General features: G+C 39.9%; 1 protein-coding gene across 2 annotated transcripts in view; it reads left to right on the forward strand.

Annotated features, from left to right (window-relative positions):
* Nucleotides 1-209: 209 nt before the first annotated feature.
* LOC137627845 (vacuolar protein sorting-associated protein 26C-like) overlaps nt 210-19,229 on the forward strand; it is a 70,755-nt gene continuing 51,735 nt past the window's right edge. For both annotated transcript variants that reach the window (XR_011041230.1, XM_068359258.1), the window contains exons 1-2: nt 210-361; nt 7,962-8,105. Coding sequence is in view for 1 of the 2 variants with exons in the window: in XM_068359258.1 (XP_068215359.1) it covers nt 305-361; nt 7,962-8,105 (201 nt within the window). In the remaining variant the exon portion in view is untranslated. The remainder of the gene's footprint in view (nt 362-7,961; nt 8,106-19,229) is intronic.

Genomic DNA, 19,229 nt, shown 5'->3' on the forward strand with positions numbered 1-19,229 from the left:
AAGGACCTTACTCGTTGAATTAAAAGCCAATGCAGTCTTAATTTTCACATATCTATCCATAGAGCAGGATTTGAATAGGAAAGACTATAAGAAACCCACGGTATCCCACCCCCCAAAAAAACAAAAAACAAAATAGGAAATCCAAAGATAAAATAAAAGCAAAACTGTAAACACAATAATATAATGATCCGGTGAGCCGTGTCAGAGTCAACTACTCCCAAACTACTACTATTATACTCTCCGCCCCCTCGGGTGATAAGTGTCAAATTCAATTCTGATCTCAGTTTATTTCAATTAAGACAATATGTCTCTTAGTGTTGAAATTCGGCTCAAGCGACCCAGTCGAATTTATTACGAAGGTGTAAGTTACATTTAATAACCCCTCATTCAACTGATTATTTTTGGGTGGTTAAGACCATTTAGAAAATTAAATGTGTTTAACTTAGCCTAAGCATAACTTGAGTAACTGTAATCACACTGAAATGTATTGAAATTAGAATATTTGATCTTCTTATCGTCATGCAATAGTTTAGTTGGCTTCCCTTAAATTTGGTAATTACCGATATCTCGGATAATCTGGTAAAGTTTTACTGTATTACAGATTCTCATTTCAAACAGAAAATATATGTTTTCCTGTAGTAAATAACGAGATTTGACCGAATTTGACCTTCATTTCAACCGCAAACCAACAGAACAACCAATTCGACTAACTTTAAGTAGCCGAACTGGTTGCTGTTATTACGGATGTTATGAAGGTGAAAACCGGTTAAATTACGTTATTTTCTATAGGAAATCATATATTTTCTGTTAAAATGTTTAAATATAATGTCTTACTATATATATTTTGTTAAAAGATTTAAATATAATGCCTTGTTCAAATTCCGTGTCACTTCACTCACGTATATACTGTGAACGATAACATTAGCAACATTACCAATGATACACAGCGTTACCAACGTTACGGTGGCATTGCTAACGTTAGCAATGCTACAGTAATATTAGCATGTATATTTTAAAGAATTTTTCCATATACCCTTTACACAATATATAAAAAAATACAAAAAGGGTACAGAACCTAACAAACCCACCTAACCTAACCTAGTAGTTCCCAGGTCACAAACCCAATGTAATGTCTTTTTGTTTTATATATCATGTTAATCCGTGTCACTTCACTCATGTTACGATAACGTTAGCACTGTTACGATAACATTAGCCACACTATATATAATGGTTCTTGTTCCACCATTAGCTCGCTTCGCTCGCATGAAAATAAAACATCAAGCTCGTATGTACTGGCAAGCGGTAATGTTGAGCTGCGCACGCTAACATTAGTGATGTTACGCTAACATTACCAAAGTTAAATATAATGGATCATGTTCCGCCACTGTCTCGCTTGCGTACACAGGAAAATAAAACATCAAGATCATATGCACTGACAATCGGTAATGTTGAGCTTCGCACTTTAACAAAATAGTAAAACTAACACATTAAAATTAAAGAAGTTAATGACTTACTTCTATGACCGTGACGACGAAACTTGTGGGTCATGGGGGTGTTGTGACTGAGTCTGTGGCGTCTTAACTTTTTTGCATTAGTTTAGTACTGCACTTGGAACACTGTAAAAGTTGCTATATTATATACATTACAAGATTTAAGAAAATTATTAACATTGGAATTCACGAAAATACTTGTATGGATTACTAAAGTCGTTACAATTTTCTAAAAATTCCATCGTAAAATACGCAAAAAGACGACACTTGAACTAACAAAGACCTGACTTGGACAAGGGTTTCCACCGAAAAGGGTTTGTTGGAAGGTGGGGGTTGGGAAATACTAAACCCCCCCCCCCCCCCCCCCCCCGGTGCAAACTTTACATATGTATGTGTTCGTGATTGGTTAACGGAGAAGCAACGGAGTCTAGAGAGTAAACATGAATGAACCAGAATTGGAAACTTGTCCAGACTAAGTATTTATGTGAAATCTGGGCATGACAAGGTAATAACAAAATGATAAATTATATTTAATGGGAATATAAAATTGGGTGATTTTATAAGGTATCGGATAATAAAACGTGTAATACTGGGGTTAATCGTAAATATGTATACGGGGGTATTACATAAAAGGGATGGTAATAGTTGTACTGGTTCAAGACATATACTTGAATGAACGTGTGAAGTTGAATAGTTAAATTTGACGGCTAAAGAAGAAGAAAGCCTATTGGTGGAGGTGAAGTGTCTGCGCAGAGAGGCGCGGTTTTTGCGCTGAAGGTCGAAAACTGCCGTGTACAAACGAACGAACGAGAGCGACTATAACCGACAAGTAGAAGGACAAAAAATAAATGAATAACATTGCTAATGTTAGCATGTTACGCTAATATTGCCGCAGCTCTACATCACACGTTGGCAGTTTTGGTTACCGTATTTTTTCTTGAGACAGTCTTTGCAACGGTGCCTCCAAAGTTTATCCAGTTATACTGTTTTGTCTTTTCTTCCGTTTATTATACATTCAAGAAGGTAATGTATAGAGAAGAAAAGGCTTGTTTTACCATTATATATCGTTTCCTCAGTATGTTTTCCCCAGCCAAAACCCTGAGTTACCACTGGGGGTCCCCCATTATTGTAGGATATAGATTTATATGTATTTCTGAAACTATTCATTTGCGACGCGAACGAGTGTTATTTTCGAAGAAAGCAGAATTTTTTCTATAGAAAAAAGTAGTTTTTTTCCTAGGTTACATTGCCCTGTAATACAGTAAAATAATACTGATAATCTTGCCTATGAATGATTTTTTTTTTTCTTTTTTTTTTTTTCTTCCAAATCTTTACTGTTGGTAGTGTGGTGATACTTTAATGTTTTTCCAATACAGAATTCATGCTTAGTTTGTTGAACAGCAGACTCACCAACAAATTAATAATAATAAAGATAATTGAGCGAGTCGTAGCACTTGTTAGCTACCTGATAAGGACTTTTCAACGCGGGTAAAGTTAGGTGATGTATTTTACATAGGCCATATCTGTTTGTTTGGAGCCTTTGTATATTAGCAGCCAGTTCCTCCCTCGTGCATTAAAAATGGACGTCAACTAATGTAACTTCCACACCCCCTAACCTGACCTGGAAGCCGTGTCTTTACCTATTTACCTAACGGGTGGCTAACACCCCCCTGCGACCTTCCTTGAACTGCCGTATTCTCAGTCATCCATCATCATACATACAGGTGGCTGCTATCATACATTTTGTTTCAGTAAAATGGGCTTGAACTTACTGTTTTTTCAGCCCAAGCCAACCTGCATTTGCTGATATACAAACACCCTACGTTCAAGGTTATAACTTGTCATTAACATTTTGGTGTTTTTATCAATATGAATATAAATGGTTAGTGTGGGATACCAAATACGGTTACTGGAACGTTGCCTTTATTTGGCTTAAAGTTGTGGCAAGGTGTTGGGCAAGCCGGTACAGTGTTGAGAGTCTCAGTGTTGCCAGCGCACAAACACCAGCAGTCACAGTTACCAATTCACACCAGCTTTAGTAAATTATAAGTAACATATTTAGGTAATATGGTATTTTAATCCCCCCCTAATACATGGACCATAGATCTTTTTCACTCGCTTTCCTCACTGGTTTTTGTGGTTTCCTAGTCGTCTGTGTATAGAAATTAAGGAGATCCTAGTTTAAAAGATGAGGAATAAAAGGAAAACAAGTAAATTCCTCCAATACAATTTGTCAAAAATGATTGAACACAGGATCCGAAGTGCATGACTGTAATCAGTATCAGTAACAAAATACATCTCAGTATAGAGGGCATAAGGCCTAGCCTAGCCTAACCTAGAGCACTGAGTCTTACTGGAATCCCCTTTTAATCAAATCAAGAATGCTGTAAGTCATAAAACGAAAATTCATGGATGCCATTTGGCTTTGAATAACCTAACCTGTCCTAACCTAGGGCATCAGGGTCTACATATTGTGGTTGGTTTGTTTCATCCCCCAATCTCCATCACCTAACCTATTTTTCAGATGTGTAAGTCAAAGTAAAATATAGAATTGACTCAACTTAAACTGGCCCGTCATGTCCTAATTTACAAGGGGAGTGCTCTATTTAACCTTCAGCAATGGGCAGTTTGATATTTTCCTTTCTATGAAACTGGTATGTAACTGGTCGCAAAAATATAAGATAGGACATTAATAGTTTAAATTGGTAGTATTTATTCTTCTGTCCTCCATAGTGCACTCATTATTTCATAGTTAGGAAAAATAAAAAATTTTCATTCTAGTCTTGCTAGCCCATTGTTCTTTGGGCAGCAAATACCTAGGCACAGGAGGAATTATTCTTACTGCAGCTCCTTGGAAAGACTTCTCTATGGGGATTTTCATACTACGCTACTCACAATAAGAAGAGAAACATCATATTCTGTATAGTATAGGCAACAGAGGCTAGATTTAAAAATTGTTTACTTTCAGTTCCATGGCGCCATTACAGTGGATTTTATCCAGCCCTTCTGGGTTACTTCTATCTGTCCATCCCACTAAATGTGGTTTTCATTGATATAAGCAAATTTTCATGATAAGTTTTATGATTTCAATGGTTACCAAATACTCAGAAGTGTATACTGTACCCTCCTATGTGTGTATATACAGTACCCATAATCTAGTGGGTGCAAAAGCAAAGTCTCATTAGGCTAGTTACTAATAAAAGAAGCAAAGTGACAATGGCAATACTGTTCAAGTATATGAAAAAATGCTCAGTACTGACATCTGGAAGTGAGTAGGTGCAAAACTTAAGAGGACTGCAGTAGGTAAATCCATGAAAACTATTGCTTTTGCATTTTCTTGTCATTAAGCTCACATTTGAGGTATATACAGGTATTGTACTGTAGCATATGGATATTGGGTATGTATTGAAATAGTAAATCTTATTACAAAAATTTGCTTATTTCTATAAGTAAGCAAAGCTGTGTGAAAAAAGTCATTGTTTCTTTTTAAGAAAAAAATATCTTTCAGATATCCCAAAATAGGATTATATATTGTTCTACCTCGTAAGGTAAGAAATATTACTACAAACCTTTTTAGCATTAAAGTAAATACCTCCGCCAACGAAGTTGGGAGGAGGTTATGTTTTTGCCCGTTTCTCCATTTGTCTGTTTGTTTGTGAACAAATTCCTAGCCATAATTTTCCTCATAGAGTAGTGAAGCTTTCACTGATTAATTTTTAGGTTGAGACTTGGAAGTGATTCAATTTTGAAAGCCCTAGGTCAAAGGTCAAGGTCGAGCAAAAGGTTGACCAAATTACCCCTAACCTAATGCCAAGTTTGCACATGGTTGTCACACAGACTTCAAATATGCCGACGGTCTAAATTGATTCGCCGAAGGTAAGTTGGTTTCAAAAAGTAAGCTGCCATGGCGAAGGTCTGCACTTTCAGAATGCTTTTTTAGTTGAAGTATGTTTTCTGGAGTGTATCCATCACTCAGTGAGAAGTAAGAACAGTAATTTTGATTTGTTGTACTTCCTTTGAACACAAGCACTAATTTTCTGCAGGTTTATAAGAAATGTAGCCTACTTAAGAGAGACCCTAGGTCAAAGCAAAGTACATACTGTGCTTATATGAAGGCTTTTTTAGTGTATTTCTATGTTTGCATATGTGTTTAAATCATACAGGGAGCATTCTCTAAAGTAAGTCATTGCTGTGTCGCTCTTCTCTAAAACCATGTTAGCTGTCTATCAGTAGATTATTTTTCTCTATCTATTCTACTATTGACTATACTATAATCGATTAAAAAAGCTCAGGGTAAAAATTTTTCACATTAGTGGAAAAAGGGTTTTACTGGTTTATTCTTACACTTAGTGTCAACCTTTGACCTTTATTAGGAGTATGACTTCAGTGAAGCTGGAATGACTGTCAAGCTTTCAACAAAGTAAACGTAGTTGCCTGCCTGGTGGAGCAACCCTTGCTTCGACTTCAGCCATGGTGGTGTACTGAGGTACCTCCCTGTGTCCTGCTTTGGCTGATTAATGCTTTGTCATTTTATGTGCTATTTGTTGATGATGTTGACTCCCGGGGCAGTCATGCAGCTTTGTCCTAGCAAGCCCGGCTGAGGATGCAGTCTGTATACGAGTTAGGCCGACATTGATTTCCATCAACTTTGTAGCTTTAGTAGGGGGAATGACTGCATGCAGTCTTCCCCCTGTAATGAATGTAGGAAGTGACCTCCTGTGCAATGGGCATAGTAGGGGAAGAAAGGGAAGAAGAAATCTAAGAGGCATTCCTTGACATCGAATTTGACAACACACAAGCTGATGCCAAAGAGGCTCTTTAGCTCCTTCCCAGCTTTGGGTATGAAACCTTCTGTCTCCTTCATCTTTCCCCTTGTGGCTGGGTCCTCCAGAAGAATTTGGAATTGGAAGAGCCTACAGCTCCCACTGTGGGAGTCCTTTGAGCAAGACTGGAATACAGGTACTGTATTGCCTTTCACTAGCAAAGATAATAGCCCCTGTCTCTCAAAATCCTGCCATTGATATGTCTGGTGATGAAGATTCTCACAAGAACTTTGATGTTAGTGAGTTTTGGTTTTCTTTAGGTATTGTTAGTGCTCCATCAACAGAATTTTCTTAAGGTGCTGGCTACTGCTAGGACCCAGAATTCCTAGTTTGTTCCCTCCTCTTTGGAGAGAGAGAAACGTTATGAAGCGCCTCTTGACGTATCCTTGCCTTCCACAGGAGAAGATCCTTCTTTGGCTGCAAAGAGATCACCACATTACAGAATATCTTAAAATTTTTGTGAAGGAACAGTAACACACTTGTTCACTTTTCCTGTCTCCTCACCTGTTTCTGTGCCTTTTTCTTCACCACCCTCCGAGGAGTCACCTGTTGTCCCCTGGAAGAAGTCACCAAAGTGTAGGACGACTGATCAGTTTGAATCTCTTGAGACTCCCTGGTTACCTCCGCCAACTTCGTTGCAAAGGTTGTGTTTTGATAGGTGTGTATTTATTTGTTTGTATGTCTGACTATGTGATTGTGATTCGCATGACTCAAAAAATATCTGACTGAATCTCATGAAATTTGGTAGTATGTTTGGCCATGATCCAAGGATAATTTGATTAGATTTTGTTACCAATTTTGATTTGATTTGCATGAAATTAGCGCCAAAATGTGCATACTGTAATTCGATTCCTGGCGGCGGCGAAGGTATGCACTCTACCGAGTGCCTGTTCTAGGTCCTCTTTATGGTATTGTTAGAGGAACAGCAGTATACCAAACCCCGACCTTCAAAAAGGTGTTGAGGTCGGAGGTGCCAAAGGATTAAGCCCCTGCTACCATTGCCAGGTCTTGTGAGAGACCAGACATGAGCACTGTTGGTCAGGTCGTTAGGAGGATGAAAGGAGTCATGACTTTTTCTCTTCTACAGGACCAAAGTGTATTGACATTTCCTTGGTCAGTTAACCAGCCAGTTTGGCATAGAGACCTTCACCCTCCTAAAGATGCGTCTCATATTAAAGGTCATTGGTTTGTAACACTGTGCGTGTAAGAACAAATCACAAATTTTATAAATACTGTACAATGATTTGTATTATTCCTAACTATACAAACTTAAGGCATTTAAGTTACACTGCTTGCCTCAACCACCCCACAAGTCAAAGGTCAAAGTGATGGTTGCTCCACCTGTCAGGTGGCCCCTACCTGCCGCTTGGCATGCAACTATATTTACCTCGTCGAAAGTTTAACAGCCGTTCTAGATTCGCTGAAGTCATATTCCTATTGAAGGACTTCTTAAAACTTGTGAATTTTGTACTGTATACAGAATGTGAAGTAATATCTCTAATATTGAAATAATTACTAGTTTAACCAGCTCTTGCACACTCCATTTTTTCACATTTATCCTAGTGTAAAAGATTATATCGAAAATATTAGGGTTTGTATTGTAACATGAATGGGAAGATTTTATTCAAGCTCTCTAATTTCTTTCTAGGATATTGTAAGTGGTATCTTGCTACTGGATAGCAAATCAGAAGCCAAACATGATGGCATTAGTCTGGCAATGGAAGGAGTTGCCAGTCTGCAGCTGTCTGCTAGAAGTGTTGGGCTGATTGAATCAATAGTAAACTCATCAAAGGTACAGTATTATTCTAAAAGTTTATGCTATTCAAGTTAAAAGAGAATATTTACACCTTTTTTTTCTTATTATTATGAAAATTTTAACCATACAGTAATGTACTTCAAGATGTAGACAAAGAAGAAGACAGTAATGTACTTCAGTTTTTCAGATATAAGTAAAAAAATTTCTGTGATGTTTTTCATAGATATTAACTGTCTGTATCTATGCATATACAAATCTTTCATCCTTTGAAATAAGGAATATCTTCAACAGATTTGGAACAGCCATTGAAATCATTAACAATGTAGTTAATGTCAGGTGGTGAAACCTGTCAAAGACACTTCACATACTGTTGCATCCTATCCAAGGCTGTTTAATTTTTCTCATAAATTATAATTGTTCCGTAACCGAAATACAAACCACGCTATTTAACGAGGGTTAATTACCCCCGTGCTAGTTAGCAAGGGGGTAGGGGAGTGGTAGCTAGCTACCCCTCCCCCCCTCACACACCGGTGAACTGCTTCACTTCACTTTTGGCTCGGACGATGAACAGACGTCTCTGTCCCCTCCTCGCATGGCAGCCATTAATGTTTTATCTTTACTTAATTACTTACTTTTCTTATACTTAATATACTGTATATGTAAACATTCTTATGTTTATGTATATATTTGAGTATAGAAATACAGTAAGTTTCCTTTTCAGTGTTTGTACTGTGTGTGTGTAGGAAGTCCACTCAATTGTACGACAACATCTCTGTGTGGTCCCAGGCCCCCACGGTGACATTTCATGGGTTGCGATCTCTCCCTTGGTCATTCGGTCTCCCTTCGGCGGGCACCGTGGGGAATCGTCATCGCTGGACTTTATTTATTAATCTGTTTCTCCGCTGTTCCTCCTTCCCTACGGGGAACTTGGTCTAGGGAACATGGGAGTTTAGTTTGACTATGGTCTCTCTCTCTCTCTCCTTGAGGTCGTTCACCCTTTTATTACATATTACGGTAGCTTCCTTCCCGTTGCGGGTTGAGCGCTACTCTATTTATTTTGTCTCAATTATTTTTAATCAAATCTAATTGTATTTGTTAACTTTTCAGCTCTGTGTAGAACGCTTCCCTTCGGGGTTCATTCATTCTTACGATTAGTGAACATTCTTAGATGAATTACATAATTATAATTGTTATAATTCTGTTTTGTTACAGTTCTCCACCTTCCCTCCCCCCCCCCCCTTCCCGTGAGTGTCAGTGGGGGAAGAGAGCGCATTCCTGGTGCGTAATTCTTATGTTCTTTTCCCTCAGGGGTTCCTCTTCGGAGTTCCCCCGGGGAATAAATGTTAACTAATTATTTTGTTTTCACAGTTAACTACCTAGTTTTTCGTTTGCCTAATGTGCCAACGAAGCAGAGCTGTCCTGTTGGGGCCTGGGGAGTCTGCTGTTGCCGCTTCCTCTACGACTTCGTCATGGGCGTGTTCCTTTCTCCTAGAAGGTCTCCTGTGACAACTGTCAGCTCCTTAGTTCATTTAGAATGCTCAGGAGGTTCGCCTCCATGGGTGGGTAACTTCCCTTTCGAGGGAGGTTCCCTTCTCAGGTATGAGTTTTTTCCCCTTCAGGGGGGGCAACTTCTCATACCTTAATAATTCCTGGTTGGTTTTTTCCTGGTCCTCGGGCAGTTGCTCTTGGTGCTGAGCGACCGCTTTTGTAACCATGCTCTAGGGGCTGAGCGGTTGCAAGGCCTGACCATGGAATTCGTGCGATTATGCTCTTGGTGCTGAGCGATCGCACTTGGAGCTACGCTCAAGGGGCTGGGCAGCTGCAGGAGCTCCTCTTCGGAGGGTTTCTCTTTATGGTCAGCTTGCTGATCCAACGGCCCTAAGGGGCGCCTTCATCAGTTCTTCTGGTCTCTTCTACGAAGTGTTCTCCTCTCTCGTTCGCGAGAAGGACACTCATAAAGACTCCTGTTCGGAGGACTCCCCTGCTGTTGTTGCTGAAGGCTCAGTTCCCCCCTCCGAACATCCTTTGAGGGGGCAGCTGAGTCCAACGGTCTCTTCTTCGAGTGTCTCTCCCCCTCGGGGGAGTTCACTAATAGAGACTCCTCTTCGGAGGACTGATGATGGTGCTCCTGTTCGTGGTCGTCTTCATCTTCAGCCGCAAAGGATCCTCCTCGACGAGAACGGACCATTACAGCTGCTTCGCTAGACCTTCAGCAGATCGTTCGCGATCTCCGACACCTGCCAGACCTTCTTGTCTTCCATCTCCGTTCCTGGACGCAGGTGCGCAGTGGGCGCCACTCCACCTCGTTTTCCGACGGGCACCAGTCCCTTCGGGGCTAAGGGCTTATCTCACAATGTAAGTAAGTCCCTTAGTGCCAGGTTTTTTACCTGTGCAACCTCGTTCTCCTGTGCACTCGCGCCTTGTGCACCAACAGTCTCCTGAACGCCCACGATAGCCTGCTCGCCTGCGCACATCTGATCGCCCTTTTCTGATGTGCGCAATGCGCGCCGACGTTCGCCCTCGCACCCACGATCTCCGGATCTGGGCGCAGGCAGGGAGATTACTTCTTCACTGAACTCCACTTTCACCTGCTAGCCAGCGTGCATCTGCGCCCCCTTTCCTGATGTGCGCAATACGCGCCAACGTTCGTCCACGCGCCCACGATCTTCGGATCTGGGCGCAGGCAAGGAGTTTATTCCTTCGCCTCCTCGCCGACGATCTCTCTGGTTCTACAACCTCGCTGATATCGTCTAGCCGTGCATATCTTCTGGCCACGCAACTACGCGCCTACGATCTCCCGGTTCCTGCCTCGTCCCTCTTAATGAGAGAATGCCTTGATGAAGTCATTGAGCTTCAGCACGGCATTTCATTCCCGTGCTGAATCTTGGTGACGGGCAAGAGGGCTCTCGAACTTCGGGAAATTGCTCCCCCAGTTCGAATCTAAATTTCTCTCTTTTTACCTTTTTCTTTTTCTCAATATTACTTCGACCTTATCCTAATTTCACAAACTTTCCCCTCTTAATGAGAGAATGCCTTGATGAAGTCATTGAGCTTCAGCACGGCATTTCATTCCCGTGCTGAATCTTGGTGACGGGCAAGAGGGCTCTCGAACTTCGGGAAATTGCTCCCCCAGTTCGAATCTAAATTTCTCTCTTTCATCTTTTTCTTCTGCTTAATATTACTTCGACCTTCTCTTAATTTTATCAACTTTCTTTCATCTTGCTGTCCTATCTCTATGATTATTATTTTTCTTAGTTATATATATATGTAGATGTATGCATATATATATATATATTTATTTATTGTATTTGTTCATTTATTTATTTATCTATTTTTTTTTCTATTTTATTTAAATGGCGTGGATATTTCCACATTCGTTATTACTGCCTGCTTAGATGAATGGGAGAAGGGATCACGGTTGGGAGGTATTCCCATTCAAAGCTATATATGAGAGTATTGGATGATCTCAGCCATCCCAAAGATGGTTTGCACCTTTTTGGCGGAACTACTCTCAAGGGTTGGGTCATCGGAATCCAGGGGGATCCAATCCTTGAGGTGGGACTCTTGGCTTTTGGCCGGAAGCCCATCATTACAGATATGGGGAGGATGATTCCATATTACTTTGGTCTCAGTCCTAACAGGCGGGTTTAGCTTACACCTGTGCCTCTATATCTGTTTTGATGCTATCCTTCGGGTAGGGTATGGAGTGGACCATCGGGGAAATATACTCTCATTGTGCCGATAGTGGAGAATGCAAATTTCCTTTCCAACGTATGATACTTTCTTATAATTCTCAAGCAGGTACCCCAACAAAACAACAAAAAACCTGAAAATCCCATCCTTAAATATGGACCCTTCAAATACTGACTCCCCATCCCCTGGATTTGCTGACTCCCCCCCGGCACTGTTGACGACTTCTGCTACTGTAATTAAGGAAAACTCTGTTGACGACCTTCGAACTAAAAAGGACCACTCTACTGATGTTAAAAAATCTAGCAATTTGGGTAACACAGGGAAACTACGATTCCTTCATGTTTCCCAAATCCCATTAGAGACAAATTATGATGATATATATAGAGCATTTGAGTGCTATGGATTGATAAAGGAAATAAGGATGAGACTTGGAGATGAAAAATGGGACTCTTGGATATCTTTTGAAAGTCACGATGAGGCGTTTAATGCCATAAGTAATATTAGTAGTATCAAAATTAACGAATTGAACATCATGGGAGCTCTTTGTGATAAGGTCCCAAAGGAATTGGATGTGTACAAACCTGCTGATTGGTTTGAAAAAGATAGAAATGTACCCATGCCTTCACAGAGAAAACCCAAACCACCAATGTGGCTCTTAGCTGAACCTAAAGGGATAATAGGGAATTATTTTAAGATATGTAAGTTTATCCAAAAAAAAGTAGGAACCATAGCACCTGGAGATATATCTCGTTTTGGGAAGAACAGTTATCTCATCCATGCCAAATCTTCGACTCAGTCTGCAATACTGTCTAACTTACAGACAGGCAGTGATGAAATTACATTGGAAATGAAACCTCATCTTAATTTTAGTTATGGAAGGGGAGTGGTCTTTAATAAGGACCTATACGAATTTACAGAGGAGGAGATACTTTCTATGTGTCCATTAAATGTATGGAAAGTGCATAAGATTCCTGGAACTTCAATGATTATACTCACTTTCCAGGATGCTGATGTACCTTTCCATATTTTTATTGAAAATGAAAGGATTAAAGTTCGGCCTTTCAAACAAAAGCCCCTGCAATGTTTTAATTGTTTTAAATTTGGACACCCATCCAAAGTTTGTAAAAATGGAAAATTGTGTGGTATTTGCTCCAAAACTTATCATGGAGAATGTACACTTGAGGCCAGGTGTTCAAATTGCAATTTGAATCATAAATCAACTGATAGGAGATGCGAACTGTATAAGTTGGAGGAAGCTGCCCTAAACAAATCAAGTTTAGAACACATAAGTGTGGGACATGCAAAAAGATTGTTGAATAAATCAACCAGCTATGCAAAGGCCTTAAAATCAAAGGTAAATTTACCACAGGAGACAGCAACCCCACCTAGCACTGCCAGTAATCCTAAGAAAAGAAATACAACCTCTGATAATAAAGTACTGCATGACAAGGTAATCATATCGCCTTCTGAGGCTTTGCCACAGCGTATTAAAAATGGGTCATTGCCCATTTCTGTACAGCCTTCGTCCCCCATTACCAGCAATAGTACTAACCTCTCCCAGGCCATGTCCTTGCCTGATTTGATGGAGATGCCACCTGACACCAAGTTACCAGGTGCACCTGTATTGGGGAAGGTGCAAAAACCTGGTAGCTCAAAACCTACTAATCGGAAAAGAGAGAGACCTCCATCTCTCTCGCCCCCCTCCATAAGAAATATCAAAATTACGACGTCAAATAAGTATGATGATTTGTCAGTTGATATTTCTGATCTGGAAGTCAATTTAAATAAATCGGAAATTCAAGTGGAGGTCCACCAACCTCCTCAACAATCAGATCAAAAAGACAAAAAGAAAATCATAAATTCTAAACCCAATCTATCAAGACCCTCTTTAATAAAACCACCAAAAAATAGTGTTAGATCAAACACTGCTAATGGGAAGACTCCATCCAAGGGGTCTACCAAATTATAAACCATAGTTTTTTCCTCCATTTTGCAATGGAATTGTCAGGGTTTAAGGGCCAAATATGAAGAACTTAAGCTCCTTATTCATGAGCATTCCCCCATAATTATTTGTCTACAGGAGAGCAAACTTGATCATAATACCCCTTGCCCTCGCGAATACATTAGTTATAGGACACCATATGATCACCAAGTGGGGAGCCATGGCGGAAGTCTCATATACGTTCGTCGAGATGTTCCCCAAGTTTCTCTGTCTATTCGTACACCTCTGCAGGCAGTGGTTGTACAGATCGACATAGGGCGAAAATATACAATTTGTTCTCTGTACTTGCCTCCAAATGATAACATTTTGTATGACAACTTAGTGGAGGTTATTCAACAACTCCCTCAACCTTTCCTTTTACTTGGAGATTTGAATGGTAGACACCCTTTGTGGGGTGATGTTTTAGCAAACACGAGGGGAAATATCATAACATCAATTGTGGAAAATGAAGATGTGGGACTCCTTAATACAGGAGAGCCCACACACTTTCATGTCCAGACAGGTACCTTGTCATGTATTGACCTATCAATCGTAAGCTCTAATTGCCTTCTCGACTTTGATTGGAGAACATTAGATGATTGGCATACTAGTGATCACGCACCAATCATTATAAACACCAACAATGGTCCACCTTTACAGGGATCGCCACGATGGAATCTTGACAAGGCGGACTGGGATAAATTTCGTGAACTAAGCGAAATTGAGGGGGATGCAGGACAAGTTGAAAATATCGATGATGCCATAGACTTACTGAATGGAACTCTCCATACAGCTGGAGTCAATTCAATTCCCAAAACAACAGGGTTATTCAAACGACGACCCGTCCCGTGGTGGTCTTCAGAACTAACTGCCCTCCACAGAGCCACAAGAAGATCTCTAACACGATTGCGTAGACGCAGAACTGATGAGAATTTAATTATGTACAAGAAATGTAGAGCACAGTTCCGTCGTGCCATGAAAGAAGCAAGGCGCCAGTCATGGATGTCTTTTGTTTCCTCCATTAACAGTAGGACACCACCATCTGCTGTGTGGAGGAAAGTAAAAAAGATAGCTGGCAAATTCACCCCCAACCCACCACCAGTGTTGAAGGTGAATGGCCAGTATGTAACCGAAGCAAATGATGTTAGCAATGCCCTGGCTAATCATTTTTCAAATGTATCCAGCAAGTGTGAAGGAGCCCCTGGTCACCAGTATAGGAGCACTGAAGAAAAGAAAATTTTAAATTTTGCAACAAGAAGGGAAGAGTCGTATAATTCTCCTTTCACTGAAAGAGAATTTGATTCCGCACTTGCTCATTGCAATGATACAGCCCCTGGACCCGATGGAATTCCATATGCAATGATTAAACATGTACATTTTAATACAAAGCTATTTATTTTAAGTATTATTAATAGAATATGGCATGATCATAGTTACCCAAGTCTTTGGGAACTAGCCATTATTTTAGCCTTTTTAAAACCCGGTAAAGACAAGTTTTTAGCAGCAAACTATCGTCCAATTGCATTGACATCTTGTTTATGTAAAATCATGGAGAAGATGGTCAATGCAAGGCTGGTGTGGTACCTTGAAAAGAAAGGTATTTTATCACCGATTCAATGTGGATTCCGAAAAATGCACTCAACGACTGATGTGTTGATACGACTAGAGTCTTCTATTTGTGAAGCCTTTGCTTCCAAACAGCACCATGTTACAGTATTTTTTGACCTTGAAAAGGCATATGATACCACATGGAGATATGGTATTCTTAAAACCAATCATGAATTGGGATTGAGAGGAGAGCTGCCACTATTTATTCAGGCATTTCTTTCACATAGAGTTTTTCAAGTGAGAGTGGGGGAAACTCTATCAGAGAGTAAGTGCCAGGAAGAAGGAGTTCCTCAGGGTAGTGTGCTGAGTGTAACCCTTTTTGCACTAGCAATTAATGGGATATCCTCAGCCATTCCCCAGGATGTTCTCTCAACATTATTTGTGGATGATCTCTCAATATCATTTGCTGGCACTAAAATGGCAATGGTTGAGAGAAAAATCCAACTCTCTATTGATAAAATTATCCAGTGGGCTGACATGAATGGATTTAAGTTCTCGACAAGTAAAACTACCATTGTCCATTTTTGTCGTATCCGGGGAGTACATCCAGACCCGGATATATACATTAAAAGTCAACGGATACCATGTGCAAGAGAAGCTAAATTTTTAGGTTTGATATTTGATTGTAGGCTTACATGGGTTTCTCACTTAAAAGCATTAAAAGCTAAATGTGTTGAAGCTCTGAATATCTTAAAAGTATTATCCCATACATCATGGGGGGCAGACCGCAGTACTATTTTAAAATTATACAAGGCCTTGATTTTTTCCAAAATTAGTTATGGTTGTGAGGTATATTCTTCAGCCACCTCAAGCCGGTTAAAAATATTAGACTCGATACATCATGCAGGTATTAGATTGTCTACTGGAGCTTTTAAAACCTCGCCTATCCCAAGTCTCCTTGTTGATGCTGGAGAGTTACCTCTAGACCTTTACCGAATGTCTTCCATTCTTCGGTATTGGTTTAGATTGCAAAGACTCCCTAACTCTCTAGCCTTTCAGACTGCAAGCCTTGTAAGACACGCATCATACTTTGAGTTGCACCCAAAATCTCCTCAACCCTATGGCTTTCGGGTGAAACGATTATTAAATAGTCTGGATATAATTAGAAATAAGGTACTTCCATTCAAGGTATCATCAACGCCTCCATGGAAGTTACCAGAGATATCTTTTTGTAAATATTTTATTGGAGATAAGAAGAATATGTCAGACCTAGAAGCCAGGTCTCTTTTTAATGAACATGTTAAAGAACATAGAGGATCAACTTTTATCTATACTGATGGCTCCAAATCTGATGCTGGCGTTGGATTTGGAGTACATAGTAATGGTTTTAATTGTAGAGGTGCACTTCCTCTGACCGCTTCCATATTTACTGCCGAACTGTATGGCATATTAACCGCTATTGAGAAAATAGCATTGGAGAAGGAGGGTAATTTTACAATTTTTAGTGATGCAAGGAGTGTCCTTCAAGCTATGGAAGTTTTTAATTCTAATAACCCTCTAGTTTTAAAGATTTTAGAATGGCTTCTCATTATTGGACGGAGAGGTATAACAGTTCAATTTTGTTGGGTTCCAGCACATGTAGGTGTGTCTGGGAATGAGAAGGCAGATTCACTGGCTAAGGAGGCTGCATCCGAGTTGCTGCCAAGAAGGTATCCCATTGCCTGTAATGATTTCTTACCTGTCATCAAGAACTTGGTTTGCAATAAATGGCAACAGCAATGGGATAGTCAAGATGGCAATAAAATGCGAGAGATAACAAATGACATATCTCCTTGGAGGTATAATATGATGCCCCGAAAATGGGAGACGTCTCTTTGTCGTCTCCGTATTGGTCACACTCGGTTGACACACGAGTTTCTGCTGAAGGGCCAACACCAACCGTATTGTGATGACTGCTTAGTACCTCTAACAGTAAGGCATTTGCTGACCGAATGCCCCAATTATAACAACTTGCGGAATAGATATTTGTTTGAGGCTCGAGGTGAGGGTGGCAGGTTCATCCTTGCCAAGATTCTTGGAAATGATGTGTCCTACCATGCAAGTGGCATTTTTAGATTTATTTCAGAAGCAGGTCTTCTGAAAAATATTTAACTTTTATTACATTCAACTTTTATGATTTTAATTGAATACTCTTTTATTTTTTATTTTATTTTATCTTTTATTTTTGTATACATAAATTAAATGTTACCGGCGTCAATGACCTCAGATGTCAGGATGCCTGAAAACTTTTAATCAATCAATCAATCACAAACTTTCTTTAGTCTTGCTTTCCAAACTCTATGAGAAAAATTTCCCTCATTATATGTGTGTACATATTATGTACATATATATTTATTTATTTATTTTTTTTCTTTTCTCCTATGACTTGGATGTTTTTACATCCATTGTAGCCCCGGCGGGGATGTTCATACATCCTTTATTGCTGCCTGCTTTGATGAGTGGGAGGAGGTATCACGGTTGGGAGGTGTTTGCATTCAAAGCTATATGTGAGAGTATTGGATGATTTCAGCCATCCCGAAGATGGTTTGGACCTTTTTGGCGGAACTATTCTCAAGTGTTGGGTCTTCGGAATCCAGGGGGATCCAATGCTTGGGGTAGGACTCTCGGCTTTTGGCCGGAAGCCCGTCATTATAGATATGGGGAGGATGATTCCTTAATTTCTTGGTCTCAGTCCTAACAGGCGGGTTCAGCTTACACCTGTGCCTCTATATCTGTTTTGATGCTATCCTTCGGGTAGGGTATGGAGTGGACCATCTGGAAAGTATACTCTCATTGTGCCGATAGTGGAGAGTGCAAATTTCCTTTCCGACGCGTGATGGCCTAACATTCTCGAGCAGGTACATCAAACTAACTCTTTTCCCTCTCTTTAGTATAATGGATTCTTTAAGGAACGAACCCCCATCCCCTGGATACGCTGACTCTCCCCCGGCACTGTTGACGACCTCTGCTAATGTGATAAGGGATAGCTCTGTTGATGACCTCGGAACGGGAAAGGACCATTCTACTGATATTTCTAAATCGAGTAATTTGGGTAACACGAGGAAACTTCGAATCCTCCATGTTACACAAATTTCAATAGAAACAAATTATGATGATCTATGTAAAGCATTTGAATGCTATGGATGCATAAAAGAAATAAGGATGAAACTTGAAGCTGAAACTTGGGATTCATGGATATCTTATAGTAGTTATGACGAAGCATTTAGTGCAATAAGTAATTTGAATAATATTAAAATTAATAACTTGAATGTCGCGGCTGCTCTCTGCGATAAGGTACCAAAAGATTTAGATGTGTACAGGCCTGCCGATTGGTTGGAAAAAGGCGCAGATTTAGTCATGCCCTCCGAGAGAAATCCAAAACCACCGATGTGGCTTATAGCTGAATCAAAGGGGGTTACAGGGAATTATTTTAAAATATGCAAATTGATTCAGAAAAAAGTAGGAACTATTGCACCAGGCGATATATCTCGTTTCGGAAAAAATAGTTTCCTTATCCATGCCAAATCCAGTACACAGTCGGTAATATTGTCCAATATGAAAATAAATAATGATGACATTAAGTTAGATGTCAAACCCCACCAAAATTTTAGCTACGGAAGGGGCGTAGTTTTTAACAGAGATCTATATGATTTTACAGAGGAGAAGATACTGGCCATGTGTACATTAAATGTTTGGAAAGTTCATAAAGTCCCAGGTACATCAATGATAATCCTTACGTTCCAGGATGCTGATGTACCTTTTCATATTATTATCGAGAACGAAAGGATTAAAGTAAGACCCTTCAAGCAGAAGCCATTGCAATGCTTTAATTGTTTTAAATTTGGGCACCCATCCAAAGTTTGCAAAAATGAGAAGCTGTGTGGTATTTGCTCCAAATC

Source organism: Palaemon carinicauda, chromosome 35 (assembly GCF_036898095.1).
Source record: "Palaemon carinicauda isolate YSFRI2023 chromosome 35, ASM3689809v2, whole genome shotgun sequence".
NCBI classification, from domain to species: Eukaryota; Metazoa; Arthropoda; class Malacostraca; order Decapoda; family Palaemonidae; genus Palaemon; species Palaemon carinicauda.